The sequence below is a fragment of the Caretta caretta genome, chromosome 23 (assembly GCF_965140235.1).
Source record: "Caretta caretta isolate rCarCar2 chromosome 23, rCarCar1.hap1, whole genome shotgun sequence".
Classification (NCBI taxonomy): domain Eukaryota; kingdom Metazoa; phylum Chordata; order Testudines; family Cheloniidae; genus Caretta; species Caretta caretta.
This window is the reverse complement of record NC_134228.1, coordinates 10,595,564-10,616,257: the sequence shown is the minus strand read 5'-3', so window position 1 is coordinate 10,616,257 and position 20,694 is coordinate 10,595,564. Positions and strand designations below refer to the sequence as shown.

The 20,694-nt window shown below is 52.0% G+C and overlaps 1 protein-coding gene across 1 annotated transcript in view; it reads right to left on the bottom strand.

Moving 5' to 3' along the window:
• Positions 1-20,694, bottom strand: part of LOC125628466 (uncharacterized) — a 66,142-nt gene that overhangs the window by 9,008 nt on the left and 36,440 nt on the right. Inside the window, 7 exon segments of the mRNA XM_075122306.1 lie at positions 499-1,332; positions 1,335-1,468; positions 2,019-2,140; positions 9,250-10,117; positions 12,903-13,098; positions 14,435-15,286; positions 15,506-15,953. Coding sequence (XP_074978407.1) covers positions 499-1,332; positions 1,335-1,468; positions 2,019-2,140; positions 9,250-10,117; positions 12,903-13,098; positions 14,435-15,286; positions 15,506-15,953 — 3,454 coding nt within the window.

Here is a 20,694-nt window from a genome sequence, read left to right as displayed (position 1 = left end):
GCTTTTAATAATGTGGCCCTTGTTGAGCAAAAATGGCTCCTTCCTTGCCCCCTTTCCACAGCTGCAACATCCAAAATAACCTGCTGAACAGCATGTTTAAACACAGTAACCAATTCTCCCTCTCACCTTCCCCAATCTCACTGGGGCTTCACTATTGATCCAAGCCCTGGTGAGGCACTGAGTGCACTGTAACAGCAGCCACAGTTGCTCAGGATGGGCCTGCTGAGAGGTACTGAGTGAAGGGGACAGGTGGGAGGCAGCAACATTTAAAAAGAGAGAACACCAGGATCTACAGAGCAGAGTGTCACAGAGCAGGGAGCTCTGGAAATCCCAGTACCTGGGGACCAAGCTGAGTTCTGAGCCCCAGACCCCAGTGCTGAGAGCAGGATTACACAGAACAAGCCCATCTTGAGAATTCCTGTGTTCACCCAGCGCCCAAACCTACCCCATCAAATTCCCTGCAGAACCCAATGGACATTCCCCTGCACCCACTCTCACCTGCTGCTCCCACACTCCAGCCTCTCGCTGTCCCAGCTGGAAATCCTCTGCCAGGGACACAGCCTGGGCACAGGTCTCCGGGTGACGTACCCAGACCCAGCTCTGGATTTCCTCGGGTAGGATGGTCAGGAACTGCTCCAGGATCAGCAGCTCCATGATCTGCTCCTTGGTGCGGATCTCCGGCTTCAGCCATCGATGGGAGAGTTCCTGCAGGCAGCTGCAGACCTCTTGGGGCCCTTTGGCCTCCTGGTAGCGGAACTGCCTGAAGTGAAGGCGCTGCATCTCCGTGCTGATGTTGCAGCCTCGCAGGATGGCTGCCTTCACCTTCCCATAGTCTCGGGCGTCTCTGGCATCCAGGCTGCTAATGGCCTGTTGGGCTTTTCCAGTGAGGGAGGGCAGGAGTCGGGTCACCCACTCTCTTCTGGGCCAGTGGCAGGCTTCAGCCACTTGCTCAAAGGAAGCCAAATAGACCTCAATGTCATCCTCTGGTGCGAGCTCAGGCAGTTCTGGGTTTCCCCAGGCCCGGGCTGATGCCGAAACAGCCTCAGGAGAGGTCCAGAGGGCTCGCAGCATATCCTAACTTTGATTTTCCCAATGCTGGGGGATCTTCTCCTGTGGCTCAAAGCTGGATTTTTGTCGTCCTGTCCAGGAGAATGGGGGACTTGCTGAGATGGGTGGCATCACAGCAGCGTCTTTCTCTTCTCTCTCAGATTCCTTCCGTGGTTTGGGGCCTGCTGGATTTTCTGTTTCCACTTTGACATGCGGTAGCACAGCTTGTAGTGGACCCTGGATCTGCAGCCCCAGGGGCTTCTGACCACGGTGCTTTGCAACCATTTTGTGTCTTGTGAAAACAGCCTTATCCCAGCTGAGGTAAGTGCTCTAGTTTTCAAAACTGCATCTCTCCCTTGTTCCTGCTGGAATGGTCCAGACTCCTGGGGCTCCTGCAGCAAAATACTGAATAGGGATTTCACTGTGGAACAAGGACCCCAGTAAACAGAAGGGAAAAGAGACACCCAGGCCTGATTCACCCAAACAGCCGGAGCTGTAACCCCTGCTCCCCTTCAGCACAGACTGGCCCCTGCTGACCCCTAATCCGGTACTGACAACTAAGCACTCAAAAATCACGAGTTTAGCTTTATCATCAGGAGATTTACAATAATAAATGGTGGGTTCTGTTTTGGACCCTGTAGGATTCAGGTTTCTAAGCTTTTCTCTGCAGCCTTGAGGGCTAGGAACTTACCACTTCATTCATTTTAACCAATGCAGGCACTGAGCTGAAGCTCTAAGAACAACATCAAATATCCGGGGGCTTGTGATAAGCTTGTGAGAACTGACAATAATGGTCATTTCAACTCCCTGCCCCGCTCCCAGCACAGGAAGGCCCCACCCTGAGGCCCTGACCCCCATCCAGCCTGACCCATAACCCCAGGTCCCTGCCCCCCAGCACGGAGAGGCCCCTCCCTCACCCCACTGCCCAGCCCCCACCCGGAACCCCAGGTCCCGGCCGCCCCCCGCCTCACCTCGCCGCCCCGCCCGGACGCAGGGGGAGGCCGGTCCCCTTCCCCAGACAAAGAGCTTCCGCCCCGGCCAGCGCAGGGTTAATCCCCAGCGCGAGGATTGGCCGCGATCTCTGTCAGTCAGTCAGTCAGAGCCCGGCCCCAGCCCCCGCTCGGCCGCCCCGGGGGCTCAGTCCCTAGAGCCGGGAAGGGGGCAGCGGGCCAGAGCTCGCCCACCCCCAACCGGGGCTACCCCGCTGCGGGGCGGCTGGGCCTGTGGCTCCCGGGCAGGGGGGACTGGAGGGTGGCCCTGCAACCTTGGGCAGGGGGCTGCCCGCCCAGAGCTGGAGACCCCCGCCCCAGGGCCGGCTCCCTTCCAGGATCACCAGTCAAGGGGATCCAAGGGGCTACTTCCCCCAGCATCTTCCTCGGGCTGACTGCTGCCCCCCTGTCGGGGCTGTGGAGACACCCTGCCCCGACACCCTTTAGTTCTCAGGAACCTGCCAGCCCTGACCTGGGAAACCCCATTTCAGGCCTCTCTGGCCCCTTTCTCAGCTCCCCTCTGAGTCCTCACCGGGATGAGACACACTGAACAAAAGCAACAGAGTAAAAATCCTCCCCCCTCTGGGAGGGTATGTGGAGCCAGGGGGTCAGAACAGGGCCTTGGTCTTCTGACTAGCTGAAGTTACAGGCCAGGTGGGTGGGATGTATAGGAGGATCGTACAGGGGGGTTTCTGTACTGTGTGGGGCAGCAGAAGGGGTTACAGGTCTGGGCAATATGTAGGTGATGTGGGAGCTGAGTTTACTGCAGTTCTCCCTTTCCCATTACCCAGCCTCCATTGAGCCAGGGCCTTGTCTTCTGCCTCCCTTCACAGAGTTGTTCCATTGTATGTAGACCTGGCATAGTTAGGCTGAAATTCATCCTCTCTCTTTGCCATTTAGATGTTGTTCTCTTCTGGTAATTCTCAAGACCTGGGTCTGTGGCCATATTTGTTCCCTGTGTGGTTGAAGGTCGAGGAATTTACCTCAGAGGAGATGGCACCACCTGGAGCATTATGACAGTCTCAGAGCTCCCAGCCTCAGTGATTGCAGCCCAGTCCTGAGGGTATGTCCCAGACTCCTAGGACCAAAGTACTAACTGCCCTGTGTCCTTAAAAAAAGGAGCTGTGAGCTCTCCAGGAAACGGATAATTAGCATACATAGGGATCTGGGCAGCCTCTCCAGTGTGTAAGGTATTGGGGGCACTGAGGGATAATGGGGAGGGAACTCTCTACGGCTGAGAATATGGAGGGACAGGGTGGCTCAGGGAATTAAATTAAGGCATGGAACCCTTTATTGCTAGAGCATTGTACACTTGATTGGATAACAGAGATTGCACAGATTTCAGAGTAACAGCCGTGTTAGTCCGTATTCGCAAAAAGAAAAGGAGTACTTGTGGCACCTTAGAGACTAACCAATTTATTTGAGCATAAGAGATTGCACAGTGGTAGTGGGGGCCTCACCAAGGATATTGGGAGATAATCGGGGTTTCAGCTGACAGGTGTTTCAAGAGGGGAGCAGATGCTTGGTGCTCATGTTGTGTGTTGCATCTCATTGGAGCCTTCAGAGGGAGAATCTGGTGCCTCACAGGGATAAGCCGACATACAGGCCTTCAGGGCATATGGGGCAGGACCTATAGGTCTGGGGTTGTGGTAGCTTGGCATCCCACAGTGAAACAGCCACCTGTTTTTGCCATCCCCAAGTCTCCTGTTCATATTCTATCCAGCAGGTGCTGTCTTCTCACAGCCCTGCGGCGGGGGAGGCAGAGTTGCCAGGCAGTATTTGGTGGGGGGGTTTTGAGTTTCTCACCATCGTGTAGTTCTTGCCATCAAGTCTGTGAATATTCCCCTATTCAAAATGGCCGTCGTCTCCCATTATTTCCAGCTGGTCTGAAGCCAAATTGGCCTCAGTCAAGATAGTCCCCATTTTCCTACAGCCTTTGTGTGTGGCAGTGAGGCTGCCCCTGGCATAGGTGGCTGCCCGTGCCAACTCCCATTGTTTTCAAGGAGACTGAAGCCAAACTTCTCAGGGAAGATGGCTGTGGCTCAGTGGTCAGAGGGACCAGTGGGAAACGAGGAAATGGGACTGCAGGGAGGAAGACAAGCTAGGGCAGTGGTTCTCAAACTTTTGCATTGGTGACCTCTTTCACACAGCAAGCCTGTGTGCGACTGCCCCTTATTAATTAAAAACACTTTAAAAATATTTAACACTATTATAAATGCTGGAGGCAAAGCAGGGTTTGAGCATGGAGGCTGACAGCTGTGACTGCCCACATAATAACCTTGCAACCCCTGAGGGGTCACAACCCCCTGTTTGAGAACCCCTAAACTAGGGGCAGAGCCCCTCTGAGCAGCCAGCAGGCAGGCTGCCACGGTGGTTTGGAAGAGGGATTTCTAGAGCTGAGGCTGAGGCCTGGGATCTCTGCTGTTCCCTGGACCGTCCTACTTCCTTCTGATATCTTCCCAAGTAGTGTAAAACTCCAGGGCCTTTCCGGGGGGGCGGGGGGGGGGGGTGAGCTCCTCCTGTGGCCAGCCCCATCTGCCCATCCTTGCCACCTTCTTGCACTATAGGTCCATCTACGTTTTGAGCAGGGGGTGTAATTTCCAGGTCGAGGAGCCTTAGCCACATTAGCTCTGATTGAGCTGGTGTGCTAAAACAGAGTGTAGCCATGGCGGTGTGGGGGCTAGCCGCCCCAAGAACATGCCAGGCATCTTGTTGGACCGGTATGTGTGGGCAGCTAATCCCTCCCACCTCTCCAACTACACTCTATTTTTAGTATGCTAACTCAAACAGAGCATCTCGAGCTGTGAGTTACATCCCAGGTTGAAGTGTAGATACATCCCTATGTCAGACAAGCCTCAGTGTCATCTGTTCCCTGGGCAGTGAGAGTGTAGGACCTGGGATCCAGCCCCTGTCTTGGCTCAGAGCCACACTGGGATTAGGAATATTTATGAGTTGTTGGAGATGGCAAAACCTGACCTAGACCTGGCTCCTCTTCCTCCACTTTCACTGGAGTTTCCCTCACTCCTTCTATGAAGTCTACAAAGCATGTCGTGTCCCCCTCCAATCCTTATTCTTGGCCCTTTTGCTCTTCTTTTGGAAACTCACAAAGTCCTTGGAAAAGGACATTCTGCCATTCCATTTTGATATCTCAGGGTTGCTTCCCTGCAACATGCATGTTTCCAACACTGACTCCTCAGCAGCAGCTTTCAGAGCCCTTTCTGAGGATTTGGCCAACAGCTAGCCTGTTAGTCAGGGGTCGTTGACAGTGATAATTCCTGAGTCTTGTCTCCATTACAGCTACCCCTGTTCCTTCCCAGAGAGCAGGTACATCAGGAGTGAGTTATGACCTAACTTGCCAAGTCACACACTCATCCACACTGAGAACAGCTGGGCTGCAGGAAGCCAAGCATCCAGTCACAATGCACAAGACTCACTAACTACCTTGGAGTTGAAGTTCCAAGTCTGGTTTTACTTTGCTGGTTCAGAGAGCCCAGCACTCCAGGACACGTGATGTCTGCATGGGAACAGCAAGATGCCTGCTCCAAAGGGTGAATATCTCTTCCAGGCATTCAGTGCAGATGCAAAGATGCTGGGCTGGTATCCATTCTTCCATTCTGGTTCTTACACCTGTAACATTTTGGGGTAAGTGACACCAATTGCTTCCTCCCTACTGTAAATTCTCAAATACTGTAATGTCTTCTCTGGAGCGTTAGGTCCCTTATCCCCACTGTGTAGTTCCGCCTGAACTGCAGATAAAAAGGTAGGGGATAGATGGCTGGGAGTAGAGAGGCTGTCCCTTTATCACATGGAATGGAAATTATGGGAATATAGGAATTGCCAGGCTAGATCAGACCCAAGGTTCATCTAGTTCTGTATCCTGTCTGACTGTGGCTAGCATCAAATGCTTCAGAGGCTGGAGTAAGAACAAGAACCACCACCACCACCCCCGCCCCAGTAGCAGATATAGGACAATCCACTGCCACATAAAGTCTTATCCTGATTGCCTACCATTAGAGATTGGTTTAAACCCAGAAGCATAAGGTGTAATATCATCACCATAATTTTGTTTGTAATAATTATTGTAACTGGATATAAGAATACCCACATATGTATCCAATCCTTTTTTAATCTTGCTAAGTTTTTGACCTCAAGGACTTCCTGTGGCAATGAGTTCCTCTGTCTATATTACATGCTGTGTGAAAAAGTATTTCCTTTTATTATTTTTCAGTGTGGGAGTGTGCTAATAACATTTGCAGATGACACAAAGTTGGGAGGTATTGCCAATATGGAGGAAGACCAGAATATCATACATGAATATTTGGACGACCTTGAACACTGGAGTAATAGAAATGGGATGAAATTTAATAGTGCAAAGTCATGCACTTAGGGACTAATAAGAATTTTTGCTATAAAGTGGGCACCTTATCAGTTGGAAGTGACAGAAGAGAAAGACCTGACTGTGTTATTTGATCACAGAATGCCTATGAGCCATCAGTGTGATGCAGCTGTGAAAAAGGCTAATGCAATCCTAGGATGCATCAGATGAGGTATTTCCAGTAGAGCTATGGAAGTGTTATTACCATTATACAAGGCACTGGTGAGACCTCAGCTGGAATAGTGTGCGCAGTTCTGGTCTCCCATGTTTAAGAAAGATTAATTCAAACTGGAACAGGTGCTGAGAAGAGCTATTAGGATGATCAAAAGAAAGAAGAACCCATCTTAGGAGAGGAAACTTAATGATCTTAGTTTGTTTAGCCTAATCAGACAAAGGCTGAGAGAAGATATGATTGCTCTCTATAAATGCATCAGAGGGATAAACACCAAGGAGGGAGAAGAGATATTTAAGTTAAGGGCCAATGTTGACACAAGAACAAATAGATGTACTGGCCCTCAGCAAGTTTAGGCTTGAAATTAGATGAAGGTTTCTAACTATCAGAGGAGTGAAGTTTTGGAACAGCCTTCCAAAGGGAGGAGTGGGGAAAAAAAATCTAACTGGTTTCAAGACTGAGCTTGATAAGTTTATGGAGGAGATGGTATGATGAGGTTGCCTACAATGTCATCTGGCCCATCTGAGACTGCTAGCAGCAAATATCTTCAATGGTCAGAGATGGGAAACTAGATGGGGAGGGTTCTGAGTTAGTACAGAGAATTTTTTCTCAGGTGTCTGGCTGGTGGGTCTCACCTACATTTATAGGATCCAACTGATCTCCATATCTGGGATAGGGAAGGAATATTGGCAGAGTCCCTGGTGGTTTTTCGCCTTCCTCTACAGCTTGGGTCACTTGGGGGTTTGAACTAGAGTAAATGATGGCTTCTCTGTAACTTGAAGTCTTTGAGTCAAGATTTGAGGACTTCAGTAACTCAGCCAGAGGTTAGGGGCCTATTACAGGAGTGGTTGGGTGAGGTTCTGTGGCCTGCGATAGGCAGTAGGACAGACTAAATGATAGTCTCTATTGGTCTTAAAGTCTGTTAGTCTAATTTGCCCCCCTTTAGTTTCATTCAGTGTCCCCAGGTTTATGCGGTATGAGACAAGGAGAATAGAGAATTTCCTGATCTATCTTCTTTATTCCCGTTATTTTATATGCTATTATCTTGCCCACTCTTATCCATCTCCTTGCTGAGGGAAACAACCCCCATCTTATCCATCTCTCTTCATAGGAGAGTTCTTCCAGGCCTTGATTATTCCCTTCATCGTTCTCTGAACCCCCTCTAGTTCTGCAATATCCTGTTTGCGACAGGGTGACCCAGTTCAGCACATAAGATCTACATCAGGCTGCACCACTGATCCTCATGTTGCCCAGTGTCCCCATGCACATCTCAGACTCCCCTCTAAGTGTTTGAGTTCTCCCATCCCCAATTGCCCCAATTTCTGCCTCTCTCCCTTACCATTCAACAAACGGAAACCCCCCTGGAGTCTGATAAACCCATCATTATAGTGATTGGGAAGTTACAACTGCAGATAAGAAACAAAAATGACAAAAGGGCAAATGACACAAGAAAGCTAATTAAGGGACATAATAATGCAGTTAGACAGTGTCAAGTGACTAGTAAGAATTAAGTATGTAGAACAATAACCAATAATGAACACTATTCACTTAATTACAATGACTGTTCACATGATTCAACTAAAAAATACCAGAAATTCAGAAAAGCAGCAGACGAGGTAGGTCAGTCAATAAAAATAAAGGCCCTGATCTTGCTTGCGGGGACCTCATTGCAGGATCAAGGCTACATGCTCAAAATCTCGCCAGAAACAGCTAAAGCAATAGTTGTACTGATGGGCAGCTGAACAGTCACACAGTATGGACAAAAAAAAAGCACACTGCAGAGACAGAGCAGTAAATAAAGAGTTAACATGGCAGCGAGCAGGGCAGGAGCAGCAAACTAAGGAGGCAATGAATAAACACACAAGATTCATTACACAGCAAACATAAATGCTTAGTTTGGGACAGGAAATAGCAGGAAACTCCTCTCAGGAAAGCAGGAGATGGGACGATGTGGCAGAGTTTGGGCATAGTTACAGAGTGACATCGGAGGGCTTGAAAAGTCTGGAGTGTGGAGAGGGTGATTGTGCAGCCACAGAGGCAGAGCTGGTTGACACAGATGTGGCCAAACACCTCCCCCTGGATCCACAGTTCCCAGCAGTGCTGGGTCTGATGCCTCCTTGTGAGTTCGACGTAAGCAGCAGCCCTTGAGGAATTCTTTGGTTCTTTTTCCTCATGGAGCTGAGGGATCTTGAGCCTTCCTGGGAGAAATCCCTTCCCTATCTTGAGTGACCTGCTCACAACCCGGGCAAGTCCCTAGGTTATTGCAAACACACACCCCCACCCCAATCCCAAAACAGCAGAAATACAGAGAGCCTGTAGTAGGCTGCAGCCCAGCCCTTAGAGAAGCTACAGGGAAACCAGAGCAGATTAATTAATGTTCATGTGGACACGAGAGACAGGTTGCTCAACTGCTACATAGAGTAGGTAAGGGAGAAGTCCCTGCTCGGGGGTTTCAGGGGCTGGGACTCCTCAGAGCATAAGGTGAAGCCACCCTCTGTTCTCATGGTTCTTAATCCACCTCATGGAGTTTGTGAGGGAGGGATGGAACTGGTACTGGGAGAAGGGGGCTGATTTCTCCCATTTCCTGCACTAACTGTTTCCATTCCTCTACTTCACATTATTATACACACACAGCTGGAGTGGCGCTCTCGGCTGGCAGGTCTCACTTGTTTCTGGCTGCAGCTCTGGCGTGGATTCTCTGGTGACGAGCCAGAGAGGATTTGTTACTGAAGCTCTTCCCGCACTCAGGGCAGGGGAAGGGCCGCTCGCCTGTGTGGGAGCGCTCATGCACGGTGAGATCAGCGAGGTACTTGAAGCTCTTCCCGCACTCGGTGCAGGGGTACGGTCTGTCCTCGGTGTGGCTTCTTTGGTGCATTGTCAGATTTGATTGCTGGCTGAAGCGCTTCCCACACTCGGCGCAGGGGTAGGGCCGCTCACCTGTGTGGGAGCGCTGGTGCTTGTTGAGGTCCGAGGGGTTGGTGAAGGTTTTCCCACACTCAGCACAGGAGTAGGGTCTCTCCCCTGTGTGCAGTCTCTGGTGCGTGGTCAGCGTGGAGAGATGGCCAAAGCTTTTCCCACACTCCCCACAGGAGTAAGGTTTCACTCCCGTGTGGGTTCTCTGGTGGGTTCGGAGATGGGTCAGTCTGTTGAAGCTCTTCCCACATTCAGGACAGGGATAGGGTCTGTCCTTCTCATGGACTCTCCCATGGGCCATGAGGTCCTGCTTCTCCCAGAACCTTTCCCCGCAGTCTCGACATCTGTGGGGTTTCTCCATCCTGTGAACGCTGCTCTCCTGGCTTTTAAGGTCTCTTACGGCCCCAGGTGTCCCTTGAGCAGGGAGCTGTGGGAACACCCTTGGCAGAACTCGCTCGGTCCCAGCTGGGTTTCTCTTCTGCCTCTTGCAGGCTTCTTCCCGCTCAGGTCTGCAGGCGACACTCTCTCCTGATCCACCTTGCGACGTTCGGGCCAGATCCAGGTTTTCTTGCTCTCCCAAATTGGGCTGTTCCTCTGCTCTGCTCAGGATTTTGGCACCTGCTGGGTGGAAAAGAGAAATTATTTGAGATCCTGCTGTTGTCAGGAAGAATCACTGGTATCCTTGCAGCAGGTGTGACTGAGGCAGCTTCAGGTCCCACCCCAGAGGAGATACCCCCAGCAGAAGCCCTAAAGTCAGCAATGCAGAAATAGGGGCCAGAGGCTCACTTGGGACTTCCATTTGTTTCTTTCCTGTCAGCTCCCCAGTTTTCTTTCTGCAGCTCAATCCACACAGACAGCATTGGCCAAACTCTTTGCTAATCTGCTCCATTCTACAGAACCTTTCCCTGCTGTTGTTATGTTTCATTAGGAGGCAATCAAGCTCCCTCTGCTTCCTCCAAAAATGTACATAAAGATACTAACCACATACAAGCCCTTCTGCTAAACTATGCCAGGGAAACAAACGGGGTCTCCCTGTGTTACACTGCAGGCACCTGATGCTGTGGGGAGGAATCAGAGAGGCTCCATGACCCAACATTACCGCTGCCTGGAGACAGAATGTTCAGCCTAGGATGTCCCAGCCCATCAGCCCAGTAATGCTCTGTGCCATCCTGCGTCACATGCTCTAGGCAGTACTTCACTATAGTGTCGCTTACATCAATGTCTCAGAGACATTTCCAATGTAGCACTAAGCCCACATAAGAGGGTGAATTGCAGTTCCTGCACTCCCCCTGTCAAAACATCCCGAAATCCCAGGGAGGAGAGGACACTGGGCAAGCGGATGGCAAGGACTTGGCACTGGCCATGAGGAACAGCCATGCAGCCTGGACTCAGCCCTCTCTGCTAAGGCCCTGGAACCTAGCACTGCCAGAGGTGATGGACTGACTGCCTCTGAGGACACTAGCATGGCAGCCATCTGTCCCAGGAAGCTGTGTCCGAGGGAAGCTACATGCAGGGGCTTGGGTCCCTGTTGACATCTCCTGGAGAAACTGCAGTTTAGAAATTACAGTTTAGTCTGTGTGAGACAGATAATAGACAGACATGACTGTAGAGACTGAATGGCACAAGGGAGAGGCTGGGGAGCCATCTGACTAGGAGGATGGCTGCACACGCTGAGACCAGCAAACGGCATCAGCACCCCAGTGGGCAAGAAGCAGTGAGGCTGGCAGAGAAGCATCAGATTGTTCCCCCAGCCCCTACGGGCCGGCCAGGGTAGGGATGGAAAAGCCTGGCACAGCAGGAATCAGAGGGAGCACCTTCTGTTAGCCACCTGGCTGTTACCAGCCTTGCTGGATATGGCACGATTAGACAGCTCAGCAGATGCACCCTTATAACAGTTAGCGCATCACAGGAGTTTATGCTGGGTGCATGAGAGCGAGCAGGACAGTCCTAGAGCTGCCTGAGAAGGGTTAGGGATAGCTGGGGGTAGGACTTCCCCTACTAATAGGGATCTCTTGGGTGGGACTTAACACCTTTGCTAGATTCGGAGGGGGGGGACGGGGGGGGGGGACGACAGCTGAACACATCTGCTAAAGAAAACCTGGAAGGAGCCCAGAAAACTGCCAGATCATCATGCCCAGAAGAGGTAACTGCTCCCAGAGCAAACAGTGCTGTGATGGCTGCTTGATGAGACCAGTTCCTTGCTAGCACCTGCTAAAGGTCTGTGGAAGAGAGGCCCAGTGGTAACCTAAAATAATGATGCCAGAGAGAACTAAACCCCAGCAATTTCTTTCCCTTCCTTCAGCAGGTTCCTCAAAGAAAGAGGCTCCTCAAAGGATGCCTTGATGGGGATAGAGACAGCTGGAAGAGAAGGTGAACAGAGAAGATGCCACCGCTGGAAGAGGGAAACTTACCACCTGACTTGATGCACAGGAGACAAGTCAGCAGTAGGGGCTATAAGAAAGGCTGGGAAGGGTCCACGACTGCTATAAGCCAAGGCAGGGAGCACCCACCTGCTAGACAGAACCTCTCTGTAAAGGTAAACAGTCCCACCTAACAGCATCTGCACAGAGCTCCTGGGTCAGGTTAGACAGTGAGAAACATGCCAGAGCCCTCTCTGTACTACAACCCCACCCTTGCTACCCCCAGAGAGGCTGCCCCAGGGATGGAGGCCAAGCTCCCTCTGGGATAACATCCCATGAGCGTCTCACTATCTCGGGTCCTTCCTGCTTAGGATTCTCCTCATTCTTACTGTTCCAGCAGATAAATGCGAAAGTAACCACAGCTGCTCTGTTGAGACCATCAGGGTCTGAATCCCCTCTACATGCTGGGGAGCAATTTAAGAGGTGCCAATTCTGCCCTCACTCCCCATATTAGCACCTAGAGGATGGATGGGAGGAAGTGGCTCCTTCCAGGAATCAGTCAGGATGCACGGGAAGGCCTGAGGGACGTGGGTCAGGAGGAGAAGGCACCTGCTTGGTAGGATCCTGAACAAGGAGACAAGAGATGGCAGAAGGAGGCAGCCACTTGATTGGGGGCAGCCAGAGTGCAATCCAAATTGTATCCATAACTCCATATGTTACACAAGATATCAGCCTCCACATAGGCTCTTCCTCTGAAACACCAATCCCACCTGTGAGCACCTCGCATACAACACCCACCTTCCAAGGTCTCTAAGGTTCCTGTTAGCTACGAAGCCCACAGTCACTACCAAGATTGACCAACCACCATTACGTGGCCTGTTCCGCAGGCACCAATCCTGCTGTGCATTAACCTACAGATTGATGGCTCCACACCTCAATATAAATCCTCTGAGCCATAAAGTTCCCCCCATTCTCCCCTCCATGCTGTCCCCTCCACACACCCTTTCCTCAGAAAGGCACCCCTGTTCCCCCACATGGCTTATTACCAGTTTCCTGTAGAGCTTCGGTCTCCTCTTCAGGGGCACTTGGCAACTTGTACTTGCTCCGTCCCACGTCCTTCTGGGATCCCCATGTGGTATTGGGCTGTAGTGGCTCCAGCTGGGAGCTCTGAGATTCCCATAATGCTTCAGGGGTCTCCACCTCCTCTGGGGTCACTTCCTCGACCTTCACACGCACTGTGACCTGAGAAGGAACCACATGGGTCACCGTGGAACTAGGGCCTCAGAATTACGGGGGGAGAGTCGTATCTAAAAGGCCCCATTAGCAAAAAGAGGTCCACCCCCAGGGCGAAGGCTCCCGCAGCCCCTACCAAGGTCAATAGGACTTGGAGGGTCTTCCACACTGAAGCACAGGCATACATGTGGGCAGGCTCACCCCCAAAGTGATGAGACAAAGAGGCTGACCAAGAGGAGCCCTGCCAGTCAGGGTCAGTACTGAACACTGCACAGTACTGTACATCCCTGCCACTGGGGACACGACAGACACGCGGCGTTCCACAGCCTGCGAGCCTAGGGGGCTTCCAGGCAGCTGTGATCTGCAGAGTGACAGTCCCACAGCTGTCCTGAGGGACACCCCGGTGTGCAGGAATTCTCAGCAGTGGACAATTTCCCTCAGAACTGGGCCCTGCGGACACCACCAACAGCTTGGGGGAGGGCCCTAGAGGGAGGTACCACACCCCTTCCTCCAGGGGGTACAATGAGGGAAGAAATTCTGGGTTCTGTCTGTGGGAGCCCTGCACCCTTGACCTCTCTACCAGGGTCTGATTACAGCATGCTTATATGCTGATCGCTAATTGGCATTTAGATGTCATTAGCATATGGCTAGTGCATATGGTGATGTATACTTAGTGGCCAAGTCCGCTCCATCCTGAGCCCCCCATGCCCTCCTGGGCATTCCAGCAACTTGGGCACAGTTGACACCAACTTTGACAATTCCCTAGACACAAAACGGTCCGTTGAACCTTTGTCTGGACAAAGCTGGGTACCTGCCCTTAGGCTTCAGATGGGGTCATTTATTGTGATTAGAAACTGCCCCTTCCCTGGCTCACATGCCAAGTGAGCAACATCTAGCCCCGAGCAAGAAATGCTTCTGTAATAACACATTTTAAATCCGTGACCAGTTCTGCTTGCAGTGTGTTACTGAGGCATCTCTACCAGGTCAAGTGCTGAGGAGAAGGTCGTGCTGTCACCCTCATCCCCAAGAAGGGCTCCTGAAGGGTACTGAGTGACTTTGCATACTAAAGAGCCAGTGCCATCTACAAACCAGAGAACACCAGGATCTGCAGAGCAGAGTGTTGCAGAGCAGGGAGCTCTGGAAATCCCTGTGGGGACGCAGTTGAGCCCTGAGCCCCAGACAGCCCAGACCCCAGTGCTGAGAGCAGGATTACACAGAACAAGCCCCACTCACGTCCTGCCTTGAGAATTCCTGTGATCACCCAGCACCCAAACCTGCCCTGTCAAATTCCCTGCAGAGCCCAAAGGAGGCAGGCTCCTGAACATTCCCCTGGACCTGCTCTCACCTGCTGCTCCCACACTCCAGCCTCTCGCTGTCCCAGCTGGAAATCCTCTGCCAAAGACACGGCCTGGGCGCAGGTCTCCGGGTGACGTACCCAGACCCAGCTCTGGATTTCCTCGGGTAGGATGGTCAGGAACTGCTCCAGGATCAGCAGCTCCATGATCTGCTCCTTGGTGCGGATCTCCGGCTTCAGCCATCGATGGGAGAGTTCCCGCAGGCGGCTGCAGACCTCTTGGGGCCCTTTGGCCTCCTGGTAGCGGAACTGCCTGAAGTGAAGGCGCTGCATCTCCGTGCTGATGTTGCAGCCTCGCAGGATGGCTGCCTTCACCTTCCCATAGTCTCGGGCGTCTCTGGCATCCAGGCTGCTAATGGCCTGTTGGGCTTTTCCAGTGAGGGAGGGCAGGAGTCGGGTCACCCACTCTCTTCTGGGCCAGTGGCAGGCTTCAGCCACTCGCTCGAAGGAAGCCAGATAGACCTCGATGTCATCCTCTGGCGTGAGCTCCGGCAGTTGAGGGTTTCCCAAGGCAGGGTCTGGAGCTGACACAATTTCAGGAGAGGCCTGTCGGGCTTGCAGCACCTGCCGTCGCTGGGACATTCCTTCTTGTGGCTCCGTCTTGACCTGATGTAATCTAATCCGGGACCATCTGGGAGTTACTGAGATGGGGGGTGCCACCACGGGATCTTTTGCAGCCCGCTCGGATTCCTTCCCCAGTCCTGGTTCCATGGGATCTCGCTTTTCCATTTTCTCTTTAGTGGGCCCCACCTGCTGCAGCAAAGCCTGGACCTGGAGGTGCAGGGGCTGTTGGCCCGCCTGCTCTGCAACCGCTCTCTGTTTTGGGGTTCGGCCTTTTCCCAGCTAAGGTCTAGGCTCCAGTTCTCAAACCTGCTTCCCTCCTTCGTGCCCCTCTTGGAAACACTGGGGAACCTGCAACAAAACAGTTCATATGGATTTTCCTGTGTGACGGGAGAGCGTGACCCACAATACACAAAAGGTAAAAGAGACCTTGCCTCAACTTCCCCAAACACCCGCTGGCCTGTCCCCCCAGCCCCGCCCCACTCCCCGACCCTCGCCTACCCCCGCTTTCCGCAGGACCTGGGCGTGCAGGACCCCGGGCACAAAGGAACGCGGCGGCTCCTTTCCCAGCCGGGCCTGGAGACAGGAACTCCCCCCGGCCAGCGCAGGGTTAATCCCCCCTCTGCGCGGCCAGGACTGGCCACCAGCGCTGTCAGTCAGCCGCAGAGGCCGGCTTAACCCTTCCCGGCGCTGCCTCCGCCGCTTCCCAGCCGGCCCCACGGCCGGAGCTGGCGTCTGCCCGGCGCTGCGAGCGGGGAGGGCGGAGCCGGGCTGCGCAGCTCGGCCCGGGGGAATCCGGGCGGGAGAGTGGGGCGGTGCCTGGCCGGGGTCCGGCCCTCGGCACCAGGCGCACGGGCTCTGCCAGGGGCCGGGCTCGGGCGGCTGCTCCTGGATGGGATTTGCCGTCCCCGCCCCGCTCTGGGACTCGTGTGAACGCTGCTGTAACAGGCTGCGGGGAGGAAACCAGGCGCTGGTCTGAGACCTGTCGCTGAAGCCCTTTCCCCCATTCTGTGCCCCTTGCAGGGGGGCGGGCATAACAGGAAAGGGGTGGGGGGGTCATCACAGCCTAGCGATGTCAGGCTGGAAGGGCCTTCCAGAGGTCATCTAGTCCAGCTCCCCCACCTCCGAGGCAGGACCCAGCGCCCCTCCATCCTTCCCTGCAGGGCTTTGTCTAAGGGGGCTGCTGAGGACAAAATGAACCAAGGAACATAAGGCTGTTCCGAGAAGAAAGGCTTTCATTGCCTAGCCACTAATGCTAGGTGCCTGGGCAACAAACAGGGAATTGGAACGGCTCATGTGTGAGACAACTACATTGTCTGGTTGGTGTTCCTGACACCTGGTGGGACGATTCCCAGGCCTGGAGTGCTGAATCCATGGGTACAACCTGTCTAGGAAGAATGGAGTAGGAGGGGCAGTCTATATCCAAAATGGGATTGCCTGTTTCTGAATCATTGATAATGCGAAAAAAATTATCTTGAATGCTTATGGATCAATGTCGTAGCAGGTAACACAAGATGTGTGTTAGCTGATGTCTGCTACAGCCTCTCTAATCACACTAGCGCAGGGATTTCCCTACATTCCTCGGGGGGGTGTACACTCCCCCTGAATTTCCCCAACACCCCCCCCCCCAAGTTGTGTGAACTAGTTACATGCAGGGTTGCCAATTTAGTGATTGTTTGGAAATTTGCATTGAAATTGAAACATTAATACACACTTTAAAAGGATATACAGTGTATGATAAAATGTGTATCTGAAAAAGTATAATAGATTTGAAAAGTATGAACATAGACTAGCTTCCTTATACAGCTGTTGTTTTTTAGGACAATGTCAGTGCATTCATTTCGGTGATGTTGGCCAACCTAATAATCTCAAATGATGATTTGTAAGCAAAGTCTAAATGAGCTCTCCCTGACAGCTAGTGATGAGTTAGGGGCTGGGGGGAAAGGCTTCAGGACCAGATTGTATTTACATTCACACCTAATCTACCTAGGTATCCAGCAAATAGAGCTGTGTTACCCAAGTGATTAGATTTTGGCTTGGGTTGGGTTACAAATCACTTGAATGGGGTGTGGGGGGGGTAATGAAATGTTGTTGTTCTTATTGTCTGAGTAAAGGGCATTAGAACTGTACTTAGCCTGTGCTGATTGAGGGCATCAAGGAGAGAGGGTGGGGACAGGTGTTTTGCTTGATGGTCTGCCTGAGTCACAAGTACTATTTGACCTGCCCCTCTCCACTGTTTAAAGACAGATCTGAGTAGGCTCCATAGAGAGTCTTTTGTTTTGTTAAGTGACCACTACAGCTGAAATCACTGATAATCAGGTCTAAGTGCTTAGACCTGCTGTGGGACAGTGTTTCTGTGGAAGAGATGGCCCAGTCTGCACTAGCAGTGAGGTTCCCCCACTGAGAGCTCAGCTGAAATCACTGAGAGCTGGGTGGAACCTCAAGAGACCAACTTGCAGAGGTCACAGTGGCAGGTGGCAGCAGAAGGTGATGGTGCAGGACCATTGGCAATAGAGAGATGGAGTGAACGGTGGCACAATGAACAACAGTGGCCAGAGTGAACAGTGAGCAGCTGGAGGAATGAGCAAGGTGCCTTTTTGCCCCCCGTAGGAGGTGAACTCATGTGAAGGCACAAGGTTCTGAAGATTCAGAGCAGGCTGCACATCGGGGACAGGAGGACGGTGAAGAAATTTGGCATCATGTGACCTCCAGAAGAAAAAGGGGGAACGTCCATGTATCAGCAACGCCGGTACAGGTAAGTAACCGTTTTCATGTTCTCTCCACAGGTACTAATGCGGAGAGTGGACCAGATGATACATCTGAGGGAAGGGAGCAGAAGGAGACTCCACCGATTGGAAGGCATGAGATGCACTGTCCTAAGGTTGGGGGTTCCACGACCACCGCTCCCAAGAGAAGGAGGCGGGTAGTGGTGGTCAGGGACTCTCTCCCCAGGGGGACTGAGTCATCTATCTGCCGCCCCGACCGGGAAAACTGAGAAGTCTGCTGCTTGCCAGGAGCTAAGATTCGCTATGTGACGGAGAGACTGCCGAGACTCATCAAGCCCTCGGATTGCTACCCCTTCCTGCTTCTCCATGTGGGCACCAATGATACTGCCAAGAATGACCTTGAGCGGATCACTGCAGACTACGTGGCTCTGGGAAGAAGGATAAAGGAGTTTGAGGCGCAACTGGTGTTCTCGTCCATCCTCCCCTTGGAAGGAAAAGGCCTGGGTAGAGACCGTCGAATCGTGGAAGTCAACGAATGGCTACGCAGGTGGTGTCGGAGAGAAGGCTTTGCATTCTTTGACCATGGGATGGTGTTCCAAGAAGGAGGAGTGCTGGGCAGAGATGAGCTCCACCAACGAAGAGAGGGAAGAGCATCTTCTCAAGCAGGCTGGCTAACCGAGTGAGGAGGGCTTTAAACTAGGTTCACCGGGGGAAGGAGACCAAAGCCCTGAGGTAAGTGGGGAAGTGAGATACCGGGAGGAAGCACAAGCAGGAGCGTGTGAGAGGGGAGGGCTCCTGCCTCATACTGAGAAAGAGGGGCGATCAGCGGGTTATCTCAAGTGCCTATACACAAATGCACGAAGCCTGGGAAACAAGCAGGGAGAACTGGAAGTCCTGGCAAAGTCAAGGAATTATGATGTGATTGAAATAACAGAGACTTGGTGGGATAACTCACATGACTGGAGTACTGTCATGGATGGATATAAGCTATTCAGGAAGGACAGGCAGGGCAGAAAAGGTGGGGGAGTTGCACTGTATGTCAGAGAGCAGTATGACTGTTCAAAGCTCCGGTATGAAACTGCAGAAAAACCTGAGAGTCTCTGGATTAAGTTTAGAAGTGTGAGCAACAAGGGTGATGTCGTGGTGGGAGTCTACTATAAACCACCGGACCAGGGGTATGAGGTGGACGAGGCTTTCTTCCAGCAACTCGCAGAAGCTACTAGATCGCACGCCCTGGTTCTCATGGGAGACTTCAATCACCCTGATATCTGCTGGGAGAGCAATACAGTGGTGCACAGACCATCCAGGAAGATTTTGGAAAATGTAGGGGACAATTTCCTGGTGCAAGTACTGGAGGAACCAACTAGGGGCAGAGCTCTTCTTGACCTGCTGCTCACAAACCGGGAAGAATTAGTAGGGGAAGCAAAAGTGGATGGGAACCTGGGAGGCAGTGACCATGAGATGGTCGAGTTCAGGATCCTGACACAAGGAAGAAAGGAAAGCAGCAGAATGCGGACCCTGGACTTCAGAAAAGCAGACTTTGACTCCCTCAGGGAGCTGATGGGCAAGATCCCCTGGGAGAATAACATGATGGGGAAAGGAGTCCAGGAGAGCTGGCTGTATTTTAAAGAATCCTTATTGAGGTTACAGGGACAAACCATCCCGATGTGTAGAAAGAATAGTAAATATGACAGGCGACCAGCTTGGCTTAACAGTGAAATCCTTGCTGATCTTAAACACAAAAAAGAAGCTTACAAGAAGTGGATGATTGGACAAATGACCACGGAAGAGTATAAAAATATTGCTCGTGCATGCAGCAGTGAAATCAGGAAGGCCAAATCACACCTGGAGTTGCCGCTAGCAAGGGATGTTAAGAGTAACAAGAAGGGTTTCTTCAGGTATGTTAGCAACAAGAAGAAAGTCAAGGAAAGTGTGGGCCCCTTACTGAATGAGGGAGGCAACCTAGTGACAGAGGATGTGGAAAAAGCTAATGTACTCAATGCTTTTTTTGCCTCTGTCTTCACGAACAAGGTCAGCTCCCAGACTACTGCACTGGGCAGCACAGCATGGGGAGGAGGTGACCAGCCTTCTGTGGAGAAAGAAGTGGTTCGGGACTATTTAGAAAAGCTGGACATGCACAAGTCCATGGGGCCGGATGCATTGCATCTGAGAGTGCTAAAGGAGTTGGCGGATGTGATTGCAGAGCCATTGGCCATTATCTTTGAAAACACATGGCGATATGGGGAGGTCCTGGATGACTGGAAAAAGGCTAATATAGTGCCCATCTTTAAAAAAGGGAAGAAGGAGAATCCTGGGAACTACAAGCCACCCCAGTTCCTGGAAAAATCATGGAGCAGGTCCTCAAGGAATCCATTCTGAAGCACTTAGAGGAGAGGAAAGTGATCAGGAACAGTCAGCATGGATTCACCAAGGGCAAATCATGCCTGATTAATCTAATTGCCCTCTATGATGAGATAACTGGCTCTGTGGATGAAGGGAAAGCAGTGGACGTGTTGTTCCTTGACATTAGCAAAGCTTTTGACACGGTCTCCCACAGTATTCTTGCCAGCAAGTTAAAGAAGTATGGGCTGGATGAATGGACTATAAGGTGGATAGTAAGCTGGCTCGATTGTCTGGCTCAACGGGTAGTGATCAATGGCTCCATGTCTAGTTGGCAGCTGGTATCAAGTGGAGTGCCCCAAGGGTCGGTCCTGGGGCCAGTTTTGTTCAATATCTTCATAAATGATCTGGAGGATGGTGTGGATTGTACCCTCAGCAAGTTTGCAGATGACACTAAACTGGGAGGAGAGGTAAATACGCTGGAGGGTAGGGATAGGATACAGAGGGACCTAGACAAATTGGAGGATTGGGCCAAAAGAAATCTGATGAGGTTCAACAAGTGCAGAGTCCTGCACTTAGGACGGAAGAATCCAACGCACCGCTACAGACTAGGGACCGAATGGC